Source organism: Gadus macrocephalus, chromosome 21 (assembly GCF_031168955.1).
Source record: "Gadus macrocephalus chromosome 21, ASM3116895v1".
NCBI classification, from domain to species: domain Eukaryota; kingdom Metazoa; phylum Chordata; class Actinopteri; order Gadiformes; family Gadidae; genus Gadus; species Gadus macrocephalus.
The window spans coordinates 2,158,527-2,180,226 of record NC_082402.1 but is presented as its reverse complement, the minus strand read 5'-3'; the positions used below and the strand labels follow the sequence as shown (position 1 = coordinate 2,180,226).

Here is a 21,700-nt window from a genome sequence, read left to right as displayed (position 1 = left end):
TGAATTAAACAAGGAAATGTAACATTCAACATCAATACAACCTCCAGCTTTCGTCGTGAGTGACCGGTTTGTTTACATGATGTTGGCGCATCTGTCTGCGTCACACAAATACCCGGCGCATTTACTGACGCAAATGACGTTTAGAAATCTTAAGCGTAGTGTCCGAATTCTCGTTTGTTCGTTCCCTAAATAGTGCACTATATGAACAGATTCATACTTTATTTTCATTGTGCAAACTTGTACAATGAAATTGGGGGTGGTGCTCACTACCCATAGTGCAAAAATACAAACACAAACAATATATATCATGGACACTATATAGGGAATAGTGAGTGAGTGGATAGGGAACGATTTCGAACACAGCTCTTGTATGCTTGAAGAGATTAACCCGCGAAAACACATCACCATGGAAACCATAACAAACACCTTAAAATGCAGTGGTCACTTAAAGAGACACACACCAACAGTGATACAGGACAGCGTTACTCTCAATACAGCTTGGTTATAACTTCATTCCATTGTTAAAATGTCCTTAGCTTGGAATCGATCGCTACTACTTTTCTAATTTAAATACATAAAAAATGATATCCAACTTTTTAAAAGTAAATTTTACAGTGGAAGTCAATGGGAGGAGTTTGATTCCGTCAGCCCATTCTCTGACACTTCAAATACTTCAAACGTTTAACAAATCCACCATTTTGATCTTCAAATCTGTCTAACAGATTTTCGATAACATTTTAAACCCGCTCGTATATTTTCAGTTGCTATCGTTGACATCTCTGAGCGCAGCTCGGAGCGTGATGACATCACCTGCCCAAGCCCTAGGTGGCTATCCAAAAGCTAACCCCTTCAGACATCGCGGAGCCTAACAATGTCAATATTTAACCTGGAAACACAATGTTAAGCTTAAATGGTTACGGTATTCAGTATATTGTACCTCAAATGATTACAACCACCTTGCTTTTTCTTTCCAACCATTTGATTTTTTTTTAATTGTGTGCATGTTTACATTGTTAACTCCATTTAGACTTTTCGAATCTTTTCACTTGAAGTAAGCTAATCAACATCTTTACGTCTTAAACTTGGCTTTATTAAAACATTTTTAACCTCACTTCGCACATCAGCACTCAACGGATATTCTGCAGGAAATGCATTTTTTAGTTCTTTATGTATTTATTTATTGAATAATGACTTAAAATGGTGTTCCATATTTGCAAAGTAACCACTTTAAATTAAAATCTGTTTACATTCATACATAATTATTCTAGGTACATATTGTTTGTCTATATGCTGCCACCAGGGGTGAGGGAGATGATCTACCCATCATGCATCTGGGTGCTCACGCCCACTTGTGATGTCACAAGTGGATCGATTTTGAAACCACTGTGAATGTCTTCAAGACTGCAGGCGCACCAGTTAACATATGGGGTAGGAGTGTGTGTGGAGCACACATACATACATAGGAGCTCTAATGTCTTCTTGCACTAGGATGGGTTGCTGGTTCCATTCTCTACCTGGCCTCCGCTATGTGGTTATTTGAGCAAGACGCCCAAGCAGGAGTCCTGAGCACCGGAGCGTTTTTTCAAAGTACAGTCACTGACTAGAGGCCAACTAGCCGCTGGAAGGAAGACAACATGTTGAACCCCACACTTCATTATCTTCTCACCGGACAGCGTCTACCCTGGGATGTGGCGACACCCAGTGGAACACTGAGCTCAGTTTACTCAAGTCAAGTTGAACCAACTCAGGAATATTTTTAACATTCATATTTATATAGACACACACACACACACACACTTAAATTATCATGAAAGCATTGGCACCTGAGGTCTGCAATCCAAAATGTAAATCATCCATCAGGTGTCAATTGTTCGATATAATGATAGTTCCCCGTTTACCGGGAGTTGTCGTAGAGTTGTGGTACAATCTTAGTTTTTAGCGGAGCTTGGTTGGTGTAGGTCTGGTCTAACTCATGTCTCGAAGGTTCACTGGAGGTCTGGCCCAGCAGGGTACCGGTGAAGGTGGTGGATGTGGTGGGGAAAGGAAGATGTGGAAACAGGATGGATTTGAGGAGCAGTTTAATCAGGACAAAGTTCCACATCAACACAGAGAGAGGTGCGCTCTGTAGGAATGTTGGCCAGAAGACTCAACGGATGACAGCATAATAAATACCATTGGATTTATTATCACTGGAAATTACTAAGTGCAATGCTCCTCTTGTCATATACTCCCTGAAGGGTTTTCTAGATAATCACTCTAGCTATAGAATCTCTAGATATAGATTTTCTAAGTTACGGGTACAGTAAAGGGAAACCTTTCTGGTGTTAGAAAACTTCCAATGGAAAGGTTTCTCTAGACAGTTTGATACTTTAGGGGAAATCTTTCTCTAGAAAATAAGACACTATTAATCATGATCGATAAATTATTCAAAAAGGCGTCTCTGAAGAGTTAAATACTTTGAAGAAAAAAGTATCCGGAGAAGGCAACGGATCAATGCTAACAGGACCGATCATTCCATAGCTCCCGACCGTAAATAATTATTAAATAATTAAAACAGAGGCTTAAGAGCACTCTGGGAGGGCTATCACAGTGAAAGAATAACAGTATCACCGACATATCTGAGCACTCGGGGAAAGAGAAGGCCTACCGCCCAGCCTAGAGGAGAAGGCCTACCGCCCAGCCTAGAGGACAAGGCCTACCGCCCAGCCTAGAGGAGAAGGCCTACCGCCCAGCCTAGAGGAGAAGGCCTACCGCCCAGCCTAGAGGAGAAGGCCTACCACCCAGCCTAGAGGACAAGGCCTACCGCCCAGTCTAGCGGAGAAGGCCTACCGCCCAGCCTAGAGGACAAGGCCTACCACCCAGCCTAGAGGACAAGGCCTACCACCCAGCCTAGAGGACAAGGCCTACCGCCCAGTCTAGCGGAGAAGGCCTACCGCCCAGTCTAGAGGAGAAGGCCTACCGCCCAGTCTAGCGGAGAAGGCCTACCGCCCAGTCTAGAGGAGAAGGCCTACCGCCCAGTCTAGAGGAGAAGGCCTACCGCCCAGTCTAGAGGAGAAGGCCTACCGCCCAGTCTAGAGGAGAAGGCCTACCGCCCAGTCTAGAGGAGAAGGCCTACCGCCCAGTCTAGAGGAGAAGGCCTACCGCCCAGTCTAGAGGAGAAGGCCTACCGCCCAGTCTAGACTGGCTGTTTGGGGACAGAGAAGGCCTACCACACAGTCTAGACCGGCTGTTTGGGGCAGAAGGCCTACCAACCAGTCTAGAGAAGGCCTACCACCCAGTCAAGACTGGCTGTTTGGGGTCAGAGAAGGCCTACCACCCAGTCTAGACTGGCTGTTTGGGGCAGAAGGCCTACCACCCAGTCTAGACTGGCTGTTTGGGGACAGGAGGCCTACCACCCAGTCTAGACTGGCTGTTTGGGGACAGGAGGCCTACCAACCAGTCTAGACTGGCTGTTTGGGGACAGAAGGCCTACCAACCAGTCTAGACTGGCTGTTTGGGGACAGGAGGCCTACCAGCCAGTCTAGACTGGCTGTTTGGGGACAGAAGGCCTACCAGTTGTTTGGGGAGTAGCATCACAGATGTACACTTCAAGTAATTTCAGGTATGTCTAATAAACAATCAATATAAATCATCAAAAATATTATAGATCTGTTTTCATACCAAATGAGGAACATCTTTAAAGGATGTCATACAAAAGATAAAAAACCTTTCAGGAACCATGGAAATGTTTTGATTGGCTGTGAATGCTAATGCTAAATTATGGGATGTAGCAAGTCTGCAAACACACAAAAAAGGAACAATTCAAACAAGCGACGGCAAATAAAATAGAAAATAAATCAAAGACGTCTTCCATCGACAGTACGGACTACAGTACAGACAGTGCCACATCCCAACAGCGCTTCACTAAAACACATTTCATGGTCCTTGCATATAGAATTGTACAGCTACATTTCAACCCAGGAAATGTAGGCAGGCTTCATGTGAAGTTACGAAACATATACAAATATAATTCATAATATAATTTGTATAAGAGAAAATAATTATCAAAACTATGGGGGTGACATCACATTCTATATGCTTTTGTAAAAGGGGGGGGGGTTCAGAGCTCGAGTAAGGAGGGGGGGGGGGGGGGGGGGAGAGAGGGGAGGGGAGAGAGATGAGAACGATGACATCACAAAGGCCCCGGGTTTACCACCACGTGTCACATGACCTAACCAGTGGCTTTGTGATTGGCCATCATTATAACAAGTATAAAACACACTGGACATATGGAACGGTTGCAGTACTGACCGCGTTGCCAGATTGGGCCAGGTTTGGACGGGATATCTCTCCCAATCTGGCAACGCTGCGCACGGACATCCACGTGATGGTGGCCAAAGGTTTGCTCACCGTAATGCTGAGCTCAGGGCGCCCTGACGGAGGGAGGCAGTGAACCGGTTCACAGAGTTCAGACCTCAAATATAAAAACACTCAAGTAAAACACCACAGGGGTCCACCACGACATCCGCTCTGCCCAGAGGGCACTTCAGTTACCAAGAACGACTTGAAACACATTACAGTGACATGTAATAACATCTGGTTAAAAAAAAAAAAACACGTTACCCTGCATCACAAACGCTACCAGTGACGACGTTGCCTTATAAAAGGTGGCGGTCTAGTGGTACCTCCCGGGGTAAGGCCTGGGAAGACCAGGATGAACCCTGCTCTTCTCTCAGGTCCGGACCTGCCGCTGACCGCCTCTGAGGTCTGACGGAGACCCACTAGCCTATGAAGACACACTACACTACCACACAGACGCTATTCAGAACCAGAAGGGGGGGCGGGGTTGACTAGGACCACTGAGTCGGTGCCACGAAGAATATCCAGACGGTTGATTCGGAATCCTGAGGGGGACTTTTACTTTGAAGCCGAGCAACAGGATGTGAGGCACCGCTGTTCACCTGCGGGGCCGTGCGTTTATTCACCATCTTCGCTGATCGGTTAACCGTGTACGGCAAAGAGCAGGGCAAGAGCTAGGACTTAAAGAGCAGATCTAGGATTCAAAGAGCAGTTCTAGAGTAGCAGGTCAGAGTTCGGAGTCCAGAGTCAAGCAGACTAGCTAACAGGTATGTAAAAGTAAGCTAGCTGAAGTGTCTAATGTGAAACACGGTGGATGCGTTTGGCTGGACAGGCTGCTGTGGCGCTGTGTTCATCCTTATACCTACTCAACTACATCATCACTTATCACTACGCCAAAGGTTAGCCCAGCTGTAGCTCCAGCGCTAGCCAACACTACAGGGAGGTTAGCCCAGCTGTAGCTCCACCGCTAGCCAACACTACAGGAAGGTTAGCCCAGCTGTAGCTCCAGCGCTAGCCAACACTACAGGAAGGTTAGCCCAGCTGTAGCTCCACCGCTAGCCAACACTACAGGGAGGTTAGCCCAGCTGTAGCTCCACCGCTAGCCAACACTACAGGAAGGTTAGCCCAGCTGTAGCTCCAGCGCTAGCCAACACTACAGGGAGGTTAGCCCAGCTGTAGCTCCACCGCTAGCCAACACTACAGGAAGGTTAGCCCAGCTGTAGCTCCACCGCTAGCCAACACTACAGGGAGGTTAGCCCAGCTGTAGCTCCAGCGCTAGCCAACACTACAGGGAGGTTAGCCCAGCTGTAGCTCCACCGCTAGCCAACACTACAGGAAGGTTAGCCCAGCTGTAGCTCCAGCGCTAGCCAACACTACAGGGAGGTTAGCCCAGCTGTAGCTCCACCGCTAGCCAACACTACAGGAAGGTTAGCCCAGCTGTAGCTCCACCGCTAGCCAACACTACAGGAAGGTTAGTCCAGCTGTAGCTCCACCGCTAGCCACGCTCCATGAAGGTTAGCCCAGCTGTAGACAGGTAATCTCCTTGACAAGCATATGAGCAGAAACACCAGCAGGAAGTGACATCACATCCACAGGTTTCTTCCTGTGCTCCTATAGGCCTGAAGAGGTTCCAGGTACTGCTGCCGACCCGACAGGTCATCTAAATTGGCGTGTTCACACCGTGGCGCAGCTAGACAGGGGACCCCATAGGCTCTGTGGCGCAGCTAGACAGGGGAACCCATAGGCTCTGTGGCGCAGCTAGACAGGGGAACCCATAGGCTCTGTGGCGCAGCTGGACCCCATAGGCTCTGTGGCGCAGCTGGACAGGGGACCCCATAGGCTCTCAACCAGGGCCTCATTAGGACGGGGGGGGGGGTCTGGGGCCAGCGGGAGCAGGTCTGGACTCTGCTGAACTGAGGTACATGGACTTCATCTCGGAGCTCGTCAGTTATTCTTCTTTCTTTTATAATATTATATTCTCTTGGAGATAAAATGTGCTCTTCGTCTTCTGTACAAAAATAACTTAGAAAAACACGCAGAGTGGCGAACTGTTCAGTAGACGAGATCCTCGCCTTGACCTCTGACCTCCCGGGCGGGACGGTGTCCCACGGTCAGGTGACGCCGTTGTCTCCACGACGATTTTGGCAGCGTGTGTGTGTGTGTGTGTGTGTGTGTGTGTGTGTGTGTGTGTGTGTGTGTGTGTGTGTGTGTGTGTGTGTGTGTGTGTGTGTGTGTGTGTGTGTGTGTGTGTGTGTGTGTGTGTGTGTGTGTGTGTGTGTGTGTGTGTGTGTGTTAGAGGGCGGTCTCTTCGGAGGGGTGGGGGCTCAGGGAGGTGGAGGCCCGAGGGGCGGCCAGGCCGGCCTCCACCAGCTTCTCCCCCGCCCCCTTGCGCCCCCCCACCTCCTCCTCCACCTCCTCCTGGTTCTCCTTCTGGGCCGTCAGGTAGGGCTGGGCGTCCTTATGCTGAGGACCACAGCGCACGTTAGCCCTTAACCTTTACCCTTACCTTAACCTAGAGACCCTTACCTTAACCCTCAACCTAGGGACCTTTACCTTAACCTAGAGACCCTTACCTTAACCTAGGGACCTTTACCTTAACCTAGAGACCCTTACCTTAACCTAGAGACCCTTACCTTAACCTAGAGACCCTTACCTTAACCTAGAGACCCTTACCTTAACCCTCAGCCTAGGGACCCTTACCTTAACCTAGGGACCCTTACCTTAAAGGGTAATTCCGGTGTAAAATGGATCTGGGATATGTGATATAGCTTGTGATATCCGTCAGCAACACGCAAGCTCTGTGTTCGCCAATCTACTTATCGAGTCTTAAAAACAAAATGGCGTTGACGGGGGATCTACTGATGGTATTGTGTGTATAAAATGTCATTTTTAATAAACAATCTGTACACTTACAAAATTCTCAATGCCTTGTTTTATATGTTAAGACCCTTATTATACTACCAAAGAAGTGTCGGGCTACTTTTAGCCTTTTAAGTGGTTTAAAATAGCGATTTAGTTTTTACCATAACCAGTGCCCCCTTCGTTCCAAGTTTATAGTGTTTTGATAGACTCGTCTAAAAAAAGCCAACTGAAGAATGCGTCTATATGAGGTTTTTGTGCTCCACAACGAACGTTTCAACTCGTTATCATACAAAACATATCCCAGATCCATTTTACACCGGAATTACCCTTTAACCTAGAAGCCCTTGTCTTAACCCTCAACCTAGGGACCCTTACCTTAACCCTCCACCTAGGGACCCTTAACCTTTAGCCCTAGCCCTCCCCAGGCCTTACCTTGTGGCCCAGTGGGGTCACGACCCTTAACCTTTACCCTCCCCAGGCCTTACCTTGTGGCCCAGTGGGGTCACGCAGCACAGCTTCTCCTTGTAGCGCTCGGGCAGGAAGAACAGCAGGGTGCCCAACACCGGGAACACTGTCCCGGGGGTCAGGTCCTTCTCCTTCATGGGCCCTGACACACACACACACACACACACACACACACACACACACACACACACACACACACACACACACACACACACACACACACACACACACACACACACACACACACACACACACACACACACACACACACACACACACACACATTATTCCAGGTAGAGAGTGGGTGAGTGAGCGAGTATAGAGCGAGTATAGAGTAGAGCTGTAGCGATGCGTCGATGACGTCGACGTGTCGACGTCAAAAATTCGTCTACGTCAAATTTCTCCGTCGACGATTTTCGACGGAGAAATGGACGAAAGTCACAATAAAGGAAAATGTCCGCGCACGAAATCATCAAAGGTATGGAAATACTTCAAGTTAAGTCCTAAACGGAAAGGTGTTGTGATTTGCACTCTTGGCAATGTTGGAGCATCTCAAACGAGAAAGTATCTCGTGCGCATGAGAAAGTATCTCGTGCGAACGAGAAAGTATCTCATGAGCATGGGGAAACATCGTGCGCATATCACTGGCTGTGTGTGTGTGTGTGTGTGTGTGTGTGTGTGTGTGTGTGTGTGTGTGTGTGTGTGTGTGTGTGTGTGTGTGTGTGTGTGTGTGTGTGTGTGTGTGTGTGTGTGTGTGTGTGTGTGTGTGTGTGTGTGTGTGTGTGTGTCGTCAGCGAGTAGGTGGACGAGCGAGGAGAGCGAGCGATAGCGTGCGTGTCAGTCTAGTGAAGTCATGAACGAGTCCGGTTGTGTGTAAGAATAAAATACCCAGCCTGTCAAGAATCGGTGGCCACTTCATTCCATCATATTCCGACCTATAAGCAGACTCACTGTCGGTCAAAGTGAAGGGTCATGCCCCCGAGAGCGCATCGGACCTGGAGGGAACGTATCACCTGTGCTCCTCGGTCTGGGAGCCGACAGCAGGAAAGATGTAACTAACCATCTCGTAGTTGGAGGCGGAGCGCAAGAGAGTATGCGCACACATTTTTTTCATGTCCCTTTACGGGTTCCGTATTAAATAAAGTATATTATTAAGATTTTTTTGGTATTTATTTGAGATACATTATGGTTTTTATTAATCGAGCAACAGAAAAAAATAAATAAAAAACGTCCGAAAAAATAATCGCCCGATTAATCGTTTGATAAATAATCGTTTACCCCCAGCCTTAGTATAGAGCGAGTGAGTATAGAGCGAGTGAGTATAGAGCGAGTATAGAGTGAGCGTAGAGCGAGTATAGAGTGAGCATAGAGCGAGTATAGAGCGAGAATAGAGTGAGCATAGAGCGAGTGTAGAGCGAGTATAGAGTGAGTATAGAGCGAGTATAGAGGGAGCGAGTGTACCTGTGATCAGGCTGACCAGCAGCCCCACCAGCACCACGGTAGCAGAGTTGTGGGCGCTGTACCACATGTAGGACAGGTTGTAGATGGCCTCCACCCCACTGGGCCTGAACACACACACACACACACACACACACACACACACACACACACACACACACACACACACACACACACACACACACACACACACACACACACACACACACACACACACACACACACTTTAGTCCCACCCGCTCCTAGATATACATATATACCTTTAGACATAGAGTGTTGCGACAAGCGCACCTTTCGTACTGCAGCGGGGGCGTCTTTACCTAGTCTTGGTCGTCATGGCGCTGACCAGCGTCGTCATGGCAACCGTCGTCATGTTGCCCAGGAGGGGCGGGGCCGTCGTGTTGGCGGACGGCAGCAGGTCGGGGCCTGGCAGACGCATCACGAAGCTGCCTATCCCGATCCAGAAGGCCATGGCCAAACCTGAGAACAGGCCCACCAGAGCCCCCTGGAGGGAGAGGGAGGGAGGATAGAGGGGGGAGAGAGAGGGAGGGGGGGAGAGAGAGAAGACTATGAAACACTGAGGAACTCATTAGAAACATTAAAATAGCCTTATAGTGTGCCACAAGCCATGGGTCAGAGTAGCTTCCTAACTAGAACCCCCAGACAGCAGAACCCCCCAGACAGCAGAACCCCCAGACAGCAGAACCCCCCAGACAGCAGAACCCCCCAGACAGCAGAACCCCCCAGAGAGGAGAACCCCCAGACAGCAGAACCCCCCAGAGAGGAGAACCCCCAGACAGCAGAACCCCCCAGACAGCAGAACCCCCAGACAGCAGAACCCCCAGACAGCAGAACCCCCCAGAGAGGAGAACCCCCCAGACAGCAGAACCCCCAAGACAGCAGAACCCCCAGACAGCAGAACCCCCAGACAGCAGAACCTCCTTACCGTGGAGTTGGCCCAGGGGAAGAACATGCCGAGGCAGAAGAGGCCCAGTAGGGGTCCTCCCACCATGCCGAAGATGCTGAAGGCCGCCTGCAGACAGAGGAACATTCACTCATTCACCCTGTAGTCCAAGACAGGACCTCTCAGGCCCCAAAATAAACGTGACAACATCTGAACACACTGGGGCGGCAGAGGGCTCCATGGGTTCTAAACTGTACTTTAACAGAGCCTTTAGAATACGTCAAAGATCCTTCCACTCACCTGGAGAACCGAACCCATGAGGGAGGCGACGTAGGCCATGGCCAGACACACCAGACCGTAGCCAAGGGCTGGGGACACAGAGAGCACAGTCACGACCAGACACCAGGGGGCAGTACCCTGCTACACACCACATAGACACCGGGGGGCAGTACCCTGCTATTCACTACATAGACACCGGGGGGCAGTACCCTGCTATACACTACATAGACACCGGGGGGCAGTACCCTGCTATACACTACATAGACACCAGGGGGCAGAGCAGCATAAACACTGACCTAGAGCCTTGGAGAGCAGCGTAGCTTTGGCTTCAGTCATGTTTGGGAAAAAGGGCTTGATAAGGTCCTCCATGGTTACTGTTGCTAGGGAGTTGAAGGCCGAAGAGATTGTACTGGGGGGGAAGATATAATATATATATATATATACACAAACAATATATATATACAATGAATCACCTATGGTGTTAACTACTACTCCTATAATACCAGCTATACAATATATAGTTGTGTAATAAAGCGTTACCTGAGAGCTCCACTGAAGAGGCAGGCCACGAAGAGACCAGGCAGACCCGGCAGGTCTCTGAAGACGTCCATCACGAAGTAGAGCACCATCTACAGGCAGGAGGGGCACAGGATTCCTCAATCACCCATGCGGGCCTTCACATTAAGAGCGCAGCGCCCAGTGTCTCTACACATTAAGAGCGCAAAACCCAGTGTCTCTACACATTAAGAGCGCAAAACCCAGTGTCTCTTCACATTAAGAGCGCAAAACCCAGTGTCTCTTCACATTAAGAGCACAGCACTCTGCGTCTCTTCACATTAAGAGCACAGCGCCCAGCGTCTCTATACATTAAGAGCACAGCGCCCTGCGTCTCTACACAATAAGAGCACAGCGCCCAGCGTCTCTTCACAATAAGAGCACAGCGCCCAGTGAGCATGGCTGAGACACTGACCTGGTCTTCACATTAAGAGCGTGGCTGGGACACTGAACCTGGTAATCACATTAAGGGCGTGACGGAGAAACTGACCTGGTCTTCAGAGCGTGGCTGAGACCCTGACCTAGTCTTCACATTAAGAGTGTGCTGAGACACTGACCTAGTCTTCACAATAAGAGCGTGCTGAAACACTGACCTGGTCCTTGTCTTCACAATAAGAGCGTGGCTGAAACACTGACCTGGCTTCACAATAAGAGCGTGCTGAGACACTGACCTGGCTTCACAATAAGAGCGTGCTGAGAGACTGACCTGGTCCTTGTCTTCACAATAAGAGCGTGCTGGGACACTGACCTGGTCCTTGTCTTCACAATAAGAGCGTGCTGAGAGACTGACCTGGTCCTTGTCTTCACAATAACAGCGTGCTGAGACACTGACCTGGTCCTTGTCTTCACAATAAGAGCGTGCTGGGACACTGACCTGGTCTTCACAATAAGAGCATACTGGGACACTGACCTGGCTTCACAATAAGAGCGTGCTGAGAGACTGACCTGGTCCTTGTCTTCACAATAAGAGCGTGCTGAGAGACTGAACTGGTCCTTGGCTTCACAATAAGAGCGTGCTGGGACACTGACCTGGTCCTTGGCTTCACAATAAGAGCGTGCTGGGACACTGACCTGGTCCTTGGTCTTGACGTAGCCCTTGTCCAGAGGGCTGTCCTCTCCGTAGCGGGCGAACATCACCAGCCCCATGAGACAGCCCAGAGACAGAACGATCTGCTGGCACGGGAACACCACGTAGCAAGACCTGGAGAACACGGGGAACATGGAGAACCTTATTCAACCACCTCCAGGAGAACCTTATTCAACCACCTCCAGGATATTAGTGTAGGGTAGAGTGAGAGTGGTGTAGAGTAGGGTTAGGGTGGTGTATGATGGTGTTGTAGGTGTAAGCTAGGGTCCGGTGGTGTAGGCCTGAATAGGGTGGGGAGGTGAAGGGGTGGATAAAGCTACAGGTAGCTAGGTTGGTAGGGTAGAGCAGAGGTTGGTGGTGTAGGGTGGTGTAGGCTAGGATAAAGCCATAGGCAGCTGGGTGGGTGGGGTAGGCCTTACATCACGGCCTCCCTCTCCGTCCTGGAGCTCAGGTAGCGTTGGACCTGGGCCTGGTTCACGCCGTACAGCGCCAGCATCAGGAAGACCCCGCCCACGCCCAGCGTCCAGAAGGTGTGCCTCTCCAGGGGGTCGGGGTTCAGGCTGCGACCACGCATCAATCCAGGAACATTAGTCACGTATAGCGGAAGGTATTCACATATAGCCGGGGTAGCAGTACCAAGTCTTTATGTAGCAATACATCGTAGTGGAAGCATTAGCAGTAGTAGCATTAGCATTAGCAGCGGTAGCATTAGCAGCGGTAGCATTAGCAGCATTAGCATAATTAGCACCAGCGGCAGTAGCATTAGAACTAGTAGTAAGACCACCAGCAAAGTTAGATGAGCAGCATTAGCTATATTACGAGCCGAGTAGTGGCGTCCTTACTCCAGGGAGGCGATGCGGCTGCCGTTCATGGCCTTCCTCCACACCTCGGAGATGCCCCCGGCCTGGCTGGTCCCCACCACGATGACCGCCAGCTGCCCGGCGAACATCACCACCGTCTGGAACACGTCCGTCCAGATCACCGCCTTCAGACCTCCCTGGACCACAAACAGCCACGCTTCAGGTTAGTCAGGCACCCGCTACGGTCTAAGGAGCGGCTAAAGCTAAGGGTCAACGTTAAGCTAAAGCTAAGGGCTAACGTTAAGCTGAAGCTCAGGGCTAACGTTAAGCTGAAGCTCAGGGCTAACGTTACGCAAAAGCTAAGTGCCAACATCAGGCCTGAGATAAGTGCTAACATCAGCTCCAAGTTAAGTGCTAACGTCAGGCCCCAGGTTAAGTGCTAACATCAGGCCCAAGTTAAGTGTTAACATCAGGCCAAAGCTTAGGGCTAACATTAGCCTGAAGCTACATGCAAACATCAGGCCCAGGCTAAGGGACAGGGTGGATATTTCAGTGCCTTACCAGTGCAGTGTACAGTGTGCACACAAGGCCCATAGCCAACACCGCCCCCCAGAGGTCAAACCCAGTTACTGCAACACAAAACCAAAACAAAGGTTAAAAAGACCCCAGTTGTTGGGTATGTTAAGGTATACTTCTTCAGGTTCTCCTGGTGGTCGTACCTGCGTTGAGGGCCAGCGCGGGGGCGTACAGCACCACCCCCATGTAGATCACCTGGGCGGGACAACAAATCAACATGGCGCTCTAATCTGCACACAGCCCTCAGTATGCACGCTCATAAGCGTTGTGCGTTAGTTACCATCTGGAAGATGAAGGTGATCGTCCCACAGATCCGGACCGTCTTGTTGAAGCGCAGCTCCAGATACTGAGCAGGGAGACACAACTCAACGCTCACCCCAGGGAGACAACACAACACTGAACCACAACTAAACACTGAACCACAACTCAACACTGAGCCACAACTCAACACTGAAGCCGAGGGCTGGGGAGGCTAACTGGGAGGGCTAAACTGGGTAATGCTAACTGGGTAGGACTCACTGTGTAGGGCCAGAAGGGTAGGATTAAGGGGGGAGAATCCGGTTGGTATTGCTAACTGGGTAGGGCTAACTATCTGATGCTATCTGGGTAGGGCTAACTGGCTGATGCTATCTTTGTAGGGCTAACTGGCTGATGCTATCTTGGTAGGGCTAACTGGCGGACGCTATCTGGGTAGGGCTAACTGGCGGACGCTATCTGGGTAGGGCTAACTAGCTGATGCTTCTGGGTAGGGCTAACTGGCTGATGCTATCTGGGTAGGGCTAACTGGCTGATGCTATCTGGGTAGGGCTAACTAGCTGATGCTATCTGGGTAGGGCTAACTGGCTGATGCTAACTGGGTAGGGCTAAATGGGTAGGGCTAACAGGTCATTGCTGACCAGCTAATGCTAACGTAGCCATCTAGCTGATATTCAGTACCAGTAAGCGATGCTATCTAGGGGTTAGCTGGCGGCTAGCTAGGGGTTAGCTGGCGGCTAGCCGCGGCCTACCTCGTAGGCGCTGGACAGGCGCAGGCGGTAGAAGACGGGGATGAAGACGTGGGCGGGGATGAGCAGCCCCAGGAAGTAGGAGCAGCCCAGGAACCAGTACTGCGTGCCGAAGGTGTACACCTCCGACGGCGCTCCCAGGATGGCCACGGCCGACTGGAAGGTGGCCAGCAGCGACAGCGACACCGGGAGGCAGCTCATGGAGCGGTCCGCCAGCAGGAACTCCTGAGGGACAGAGCGCACGTCAGACCACCGCCGCCCCCTGCTGGGCTGGGGGCGATACTGGGAGCGTCTGGACACCATAGCCCCCCTGATGGACTGGGAGCGTCTGGACACCATAGCCCCCCTGATGGACTGGGAGCGTCTGGACACTTTACTTTCGCTTAGACTTTTGCCCAAAAATCATATTCGAAGTTTGTTTGTTTATTAATATTAATATTTGAATATTTATTAATAATATATTTTGACCATTAAATGCCTTCAGTAAGACCTGGATTGGGCTTTGCGAGGTTTGTTTACCGGCGTTGCTATGGTTACCGGTCTTGCGTGTTCCAACGGTTTATTGGGTTTCTAATAAATCGCTGCTGTCTAATCAATACTTCATTCACTGCCTCTTCCGTGGTCATTACAATATTATGAATAGACTGCGTGGGGTTCTCCGACGTCTCTCCCTCTTGGCCTGCCCATAACAGGTTCCAATATTAAGGGCTGCCTAATATTCGTTCGAATTTTGATTTATTTTTTTATAGTCTAATTATATTAGAATAACGAAGTTCGGAGACAAAGCCCTAGTCTGTACACCCCCCCAGTCAGGTCAGAGGAGGTGCAGAGGTCAGGATGTCTGCTCCCGGCCCCAACGGTTACGGGCTCCAAACCCAGAGGTCCGTCGTCCCCCTGGAGGCCTCACTGAGCAGGAAGCCCTCACCTGTGCGCCGTCTCACCTGCGTGGTCCGCTGGCGCCCCCCGGAGAAGGCGTAGAAGAGGCCGATGCCCGTCGACGCCACCAGCAGCAACGCAAAGATCACATAGTCCACCGTGCTGAAGTGCATCTGGACTACGCCTCCCATGATGCAGCTGGAGAGGGCGGGGGAGCGCGGGAAAGCTGGGGGCGGCTCAGTACAGCCAAGTTAGCTCCTCTCCATAAACTCCCTGAGAAAGAGACAAACTGAGATCATTACCATCTTCCATTGTTGACAGTAATGATCCACACAGAGCGGAGATCTAGTGGATTTGAGTGGGCTTGAGACCGGAGGTGAGCTGTGAGATTACCCCGGCTTCGAGAGGATGGCCTTATTGCTCATCATAGTACACTGCTTCAGGCTGCAGTCGATTTGACTTGTCCTATGGGTTAGTAGTACTTTTAGTTAATAGTTCACAGGGAAGCCGTTTTTGTTTTGTGAAATCTCCATCAGTATGTCGTTTATGTTTCTGTATAAGAACGTGTTAGAGGGTGAGACAGAGATACCGATATAGAGAGACGGAGACGCACAGAGACAGACAGACAGAGGAGAAAGACAGGAAAGAGACAGACAGAGGGTGAGAAGAAAAATGAAAGAAAATAAAGAAAGAGACAAAGAGAGAGACAGAGAGACAGAGAGACAGACGGAGAGAGAAGGTACGAAGAGCCGGTCTTACCTGTTCTGTGGAGGTGACTCAATGTGCAGCCGGTTCCTCTTTAAACGTCCTAAAAGGGGGTCAGTCCGGGTCCAGGTCTCTGCTCAGCGCCTCCCTGGGGGACCAGGAGAAGAGTCAACCTCTCCGCTCTCACCCCACAGGAGAGCACAGCATGGTCCAACATGCTCTGGGAACAAGAGACTCCCCCCCCCCCCCCCCCCCTTCTCTCCTAGCTTCCTTCCCTCCCCGCCAAACCACCCAACTCCCTCTTGAGTTGGACGAGGATGATCACGCAGGATCCCCGTGCGAAGCGTGGAGCTCGAATGACCTCCATCACCAGAGGGCCACCCCCCCGCCCCCCCCCCCCCCCCCCCCCGCCCCCCCCCCCCCCCCCCCCCCGCCCCGCCCCTATGTAGCCCAGCACGCTACCTAACATGCTACCTAGACCAACAAGTGAAATGTCGTTGCAAAAGACGTTCATTGTGGACGGCAAACTGTACGAGCTGCATGTGGCAGTCCATGTGCACCATGTAAACAGGCTCACGGAGTTATGCCGGGTAACGAGATCCATGTTGTGAAACGGGAATACCTGTCCGTCAAGGCCGCGCAGGGGAGGGCTGTGTTGTTAGTAGTACCCCCCCCGCGGTGAGACCCCGTACCGCGAGTACCTACACTGTTACACACAAATGATGTTGTCTCTTCCTGGTGATCCCTTCAGCGCCGCGATGTCAAACTGAGAATGAACTGCTGGCTTATGCCGAGTTGGGTCAAACATGCAGCGAGGTCGATTCCTGCATCTCAATACAAGATCCCTATGACCTAGTTAACCATACTGCCCGCTAGGCTAAAATCTGACCAGTTAACCATACTGCCCGCTAGGCTAACATCTGACCAGTTAACCATGCTCAACGCTAGGCTAACATCTGACCAGTTATCCATACTGCCCGCTAGGCTAACATCTGACCAGTTATCCATACTGACCGCTAGGCTAACATCTGATCCGTTAACCATACTAATGGCTAGGCTAATGTCATACCAATTAACCATACTAAACACTAGACTAGGCTAACCAGTTAACCATACTAGACACTAGCCTAGGCTAACCAGTTAACCATATTAATGGCTATGCTGACATCTCAACAGTTAACCATACCAACCCCTAGGGTAGGCTTACCAGTTAAGGCCTAAAAAAAAAAAAAGTTTGGTTCCTGTTGGTTGTCAGTTGAGGTCATGGGTAGGTAGGGAATTTATTTTATTTTTTTATTTTATTTTTTCCAGCGGCAGCGAATGATAGGTAGGTTGTTTTAATTTAAAAACGAGAAAATTCGCTCATCCTTGTACAGAATGAAGAGGTGCTGTACCTTTTTTTTTTTTTTAAAGCTCATAAAATAATTTGGGTCGCACATAAATTGACAGGGTCGGTCGGAAACCGGAACCAAACAAAAAAATTGTTTAGGCCTAACCACACTTATCTCTAGGCTTTCTTCTCAACCATTTAACTATTCTAACCACCTGATGCGGGCCATCTGCACAAAGTCCATAAGCTGTAAAAGACTCAATGGTACAAAAGTCATGCGTTTGTTATGTGTCTCCATGTTTCTTCCATGTGAAGGTTGAACTTTGTGTGCTGCTGACAGAGAAACTATCTCTGCTCCATCTTGGAGCTCTCCTCCGTGTTCAGTTACATGATCATCTAGTAACTGAGCAGACACTTTTATCCAGCGTGACTTTCAAGTCAGGCATCAAGCAAAGCAGGCAACCAAAATAGTGGCTCAAGAGTCAAGCATTGAAAGAACAACACCAGAGTGCAGAGCAGAAGTAGGTATAAGAACGGAATAGAGCTTTTACATTGAGGGCATTTAGCAGACGCTTTAATCCAAAGCAATTTATAACGGTTCATAGTACACATATACACATACCCAGAGGCAGAGTCAACCACGCAGGGCGACAGCCAGCTCGTCAGGAGCAGTTAGGGTGAGGTGTCTCGCCCAGGTACACCTCAACACTTAGCTAGGAGGAGCAGGGCATCGAACTAGCAACTGTTCGGTTACAGGTCATCCTGCTCTACCTTCTAAGTTAGGGCCGCCCGAGTAGTACCAACAGTTGCAGTAGATCACTGTCCTTCACACGGCCTGGACCCGTCTCAAGGCATCCTCCAGGCCTGTCTCCAGGCCCGTCTCCAGGCCCGTCTCCAGACTGCCCTTTACAGCAGAGCAGCCTGCTGGGGCGACCCGACGTACCACAGGCTGACCCTGTTCTCCTTGGTAACCACTGGTCCCCCACCCCACCGCTGGTTCACTCACAGCCTTCCAGAAAGAACAGAGAAACAACCACCCAAAGACAAGGAATCATTCCCTGATCGGTCTGTGTTCACAATGAAATGCACTCAATCCAAAATAATCATTTCTGACCTACAGCTGAGAGTGTGTGAGAGCCGCGACTGAGACACAGACGCAAACATGTGAAATATCGAACCTCAAGATGGTTGGACCGAGTGGCTGAAGTCCACACGAGTTCCAGCTCACTCAGAGAAGAGAATATAACTAATTCAAACAAACAAAGGAGGTTCAGATGTTTCAAAGGATAAAGAACAGAGACTCACCGACCGAGACGCACGGCAGGTCGGCTGCGTGTGATGTCACGATCACTACACACTAGCCACAGCACAGAGAGGTTTACAAAAAAAAAGGGTCAGGGAAGCTATCGTTCCCAAGGCAACGCCCAGGCAGGGACGGTGATTGGCCCTCGGTTTACTTAGTAGGGGTGGCTAGGCTGCTAGCGTTAACCGTTAGCCCACTGTCTGTCTGAGGGTGTAGCTGGAGGATGAGATAGCCTGGGGAGCTCGGCTGATTGAAGAGATAGTCAGAAGAATAGAAAAGGGAGGCTTTACGTGCGAGAAGATTTACAGCTGTGGCAGATAACACTGGAGATACCATCCCCACAGCTAAAGCTACCATCCCCACAGCTAAAACTAGCAACCCCACAGCTAAAGCTACCATCCCCACAGCTAAAACTAGCAACCCCACAGCTAAAGCTACCATCCCCACAGCTAAAGCTACCACATCCCCACAGCTAAAGCTACCATCCCCACAGCTAAAGCTACCATCCCCACAGCTAAAGCTACCATCCCCACAGCTAAAGCTACCATCCCCACAGCTAAAGCTACCATCCCCACAGCTAAAGCTACCATCCCCACAGCTAAAGCTACCATCCCCACAGCTAAAGCTACCATCCCCACAGCTAAAGCTACCACATCCCCACAGCTAAAGCTAGCAACCCCACAGCTAAAACTAGCAACCCCACAGCTAAAGCTACCATCCCCACAGCTAAAGCTACCATCCCCACAGCTAAAGCTACCATCCCCACAGCTAAAACTAGCAACCCCACAGCTAAAACTAGCAACCCCACAGCTGTTACTAGCAACCCCACAGCTGTTACTAGCAACCCCATAGCTAAAACTAGCAACCCCACAGCTGTTACTAGCAACCCCATAGCTAAAACTAGCAACCCCACAGCTGTTACTAGCAACCCCACAGCTATAACTAGCAACCCCACAGCTATAACTAGCAACCCCACAGCTGTAGCCAGCATCACCACAGCTGTTACTAGCATCACCACAGCTGTTACTAGCATCAACACAGCGGTTACTAGCATCACCACAGCCGTTACTAGCATCAACACAGCGGTTACTAGCATCACCACAGCCGTTACTAGCATCACCACAGCCGTTACTAGCATCACCACAGCCGTTACTAGCATCAACACAGCGGTTACTAGCATCAACACAGCCGTTACTAGCATCACCACAGCTGTAGCTAGATGGATAGAACACTACGGCCTCTGACACACGTGTGACATGATGATCATCTAGTGCTTAATGACCCCTGGCCTGTGACTACAATCTTTGCTTACAGAGTAACAATAGATAGACCAAAATATCGACTGATAAATAAATACAAACCGAAGGGAGGGGACACACACACACACACACACACACACACACACACACACACACACACACACACACACACACACACACACACACACACACACACACACACACACACACACACACACACACACACACACACACACACACGTCATTAATATGCATCAGACCAATCCTGGATAACTCCAGCCGCTCTGCTCCTAAACCCGCTGGTTACCGTCTCTAACCAGGATACAGGACTAGTCAGCATAGCCTCTCATGCCGAGATAGGAGATAAGAGATGAGCAGAGTCATGAAGATATGACCCACCAGGAGGGCATGTGCATCACAATACGTTGTTTCACAGCTGAAGTACCCAAGAAGATCAGTCTCAAGGTGACCACATAAAACCAAAACAGATTTAGTCCAGCCCTCCTCCTGTGACACCAGGGCCTGAGGGTGGGATATGAACATTAACTCATCATGTGTCAACACCGAGATACTGAATGATTGGCGGCCTTATCTTTACTGATTAGCAGGGTTAGGACAGACACACATGCCACCACACCGCCCAATAGGAGTTGAATCTCGGGTTTCAAAAACACACCTGCTGCTCCCCGGAACAAATCAGATTTAACAATGCCTAAAAAACATTGGATACGGTGATTGTCAATCAGCCGTTCGCCAGCTGGAGGCCTACCCATGACAGTTTGTTACTCAGTGGTTGTTCAAACATGACAGGACATCAGGGTCCATCCGCCCAGAGCCACTACTGGAGGCCTCTTCATTTCTAGTGCTTTCTCTCTCTCAGACAACGATGAGATGATGGGTCTAAATAATGAAACAGCGATGGGGTTGTTTACGACACTTCCTCCATTCATTCAACTCTAAAGAAGGATAGATGAGAATCCCCGCCAAACGTTAACCTCGACCGACCACATGAGTAACCCATGTTACATGCGTAATCCGATAACGTGAGTAACGTGGATCGTAAATTATGTTCACGATACAGGTTCGTTTCCACGTGCTGATCCTGACAGGTCCATAGTACCACTGGAGCACCCAACATTCAAACACATTAAAACACACGGCTGGGCCCCGCAGATCGTGACTCCCAGGCATCGACCACAGTATCAGTGTGAGGTTCAGGTCCCACAACAGCTGATTTCATTCATTCCCACCCGACTGAGGGCTAGCCGCTGGCTCCAACGGAGCAGCACTAGACCTTTAACACCCAAGACCTTTACCACACGACCCCGGCATCACGGGACAGGTGGTCTCCCATGTGACGCTAACCGAGGCTAACCTCTCCCCGGACCGCGCGGGTCCTCTCGCGGTAACCGACATATATCCGCCGGTCCACCTCCACGGTGTTATCACCGGCTGTCGGGATTCTACCATTCAAACCACTAACCGTCAAACCAGCGGTGGGGGGGGGGGGGGGGGGGGGGGGTATTACCGGTTGAAGTCGCCGTCATCCTCCGTGGATCCGACATCTCCAGCGTCTCGTGCAGGAGCAGTGCGACCGGAGCAGCGCGATGGGCGACGGACCGCCCCCACGCTGCTTCAGGCAGACACGTGCTGCGGCGGGGGAGGGGCAGCGCTCAGCCAATCACAGGCCGCCATGAGCAGGACCAGACCCGAACCCGAACAGACGGAGAGGAACCCTTGACACCGCTCACAACAAACTGCTGTGCGTAATATATTTATCAAGTTACGCACCGTGATGACGCGCTCCGTGATTAGAGCGCAGTGACGTCGCGGCATCACCTGAACGGGTTCTCTACTACGTCATGTGACGGGTAACCAGGGAAACGGCGGTAGCGGCTG

At 50.4% G+C, this 21,700-nt stretch overlaps 1 protein-coding gene across 4 annotated transcripts; it reads right to left on the bottom strand.

Moving 5' to 3' along the window:
• Positions 1–2,061: 2,061 nt before the first annotated feature.
• Positions 2,062–21,611, bottom strand: slc5a6a (solute carrier family 5 member 6a). 4 transcript variants are annotated; one of them, XM_060041272.1, is made up of 18 exons: positions 21,285–21,611; positions 15,964–16,057; positions 15,270–15,477; positions 14,332–14,553; positions 13,605–13,670; positions 13,468–13,519; positions 13,310–13,377; positions 12,791–12,945; positions 12,368–12,508; positions 11,933–12,062; positions 10,847–10,935; positions 10,603–10,715; positions 10,328–10,395; positions 10,070–10,156; positions 9,444–9,628; positions 9,127–9,230; positions 7,686–7,807; positions 2,062–6,801 (listed from the first exon to the last, which is right to left on the bottom strand). In XM_060041272.1, exons 3-18 carry the CDS (start codon positions 15,393–15,395, stop codon positions 6,631–6,633), a joined length of 1,899 nt encoding a protein of 632 aa, XP_059897255.1. In that variant the 5' UTR covers positions 15,396–15,477; positions 15,964–16,057; positions 21,285–21,611; the 3' UTR covers positions 2,062–6,630. The 4 variants fall into 4 exon arrangements, with proteins under 4 accessions (XP_059897255.1, XP_059897253.1, XP_059897254.1 ...); XM_060041270.1 differs by having other exon boundaries at positions 21,330–21,611; XM_060041271.1 differs by lacking the exon at positions 21,285–21,611 and adding an exon at positions 18,545–18,877.
• Between the last annotated feature and the right edge of the window lie 89 nt (positions 21,612–21,700).

Coding starts and splice junctions, on each gene's coding strand:
- slc5a6a (XM_060041272.1), bottom strand. CDS start 15,395: ATGGGAGGCGTAGTCCAGATGCACTTCAGCACGGTGGACTATGTGATC. Junction 13,520..13,604: donor TCACCTTCATCTTCCAGATG/GTAACTAACGCA, acceptor TGTCCCGCCCAG/GTGATCTACATGGGGGTGGT. Junction 6,802..7,685: donor TGACCCCACTGGGCCACAAG/GTAAGGCCTGGG, acceptor TGTGGTCCTCAG/CATAAGGACGCCCAGCCCTA.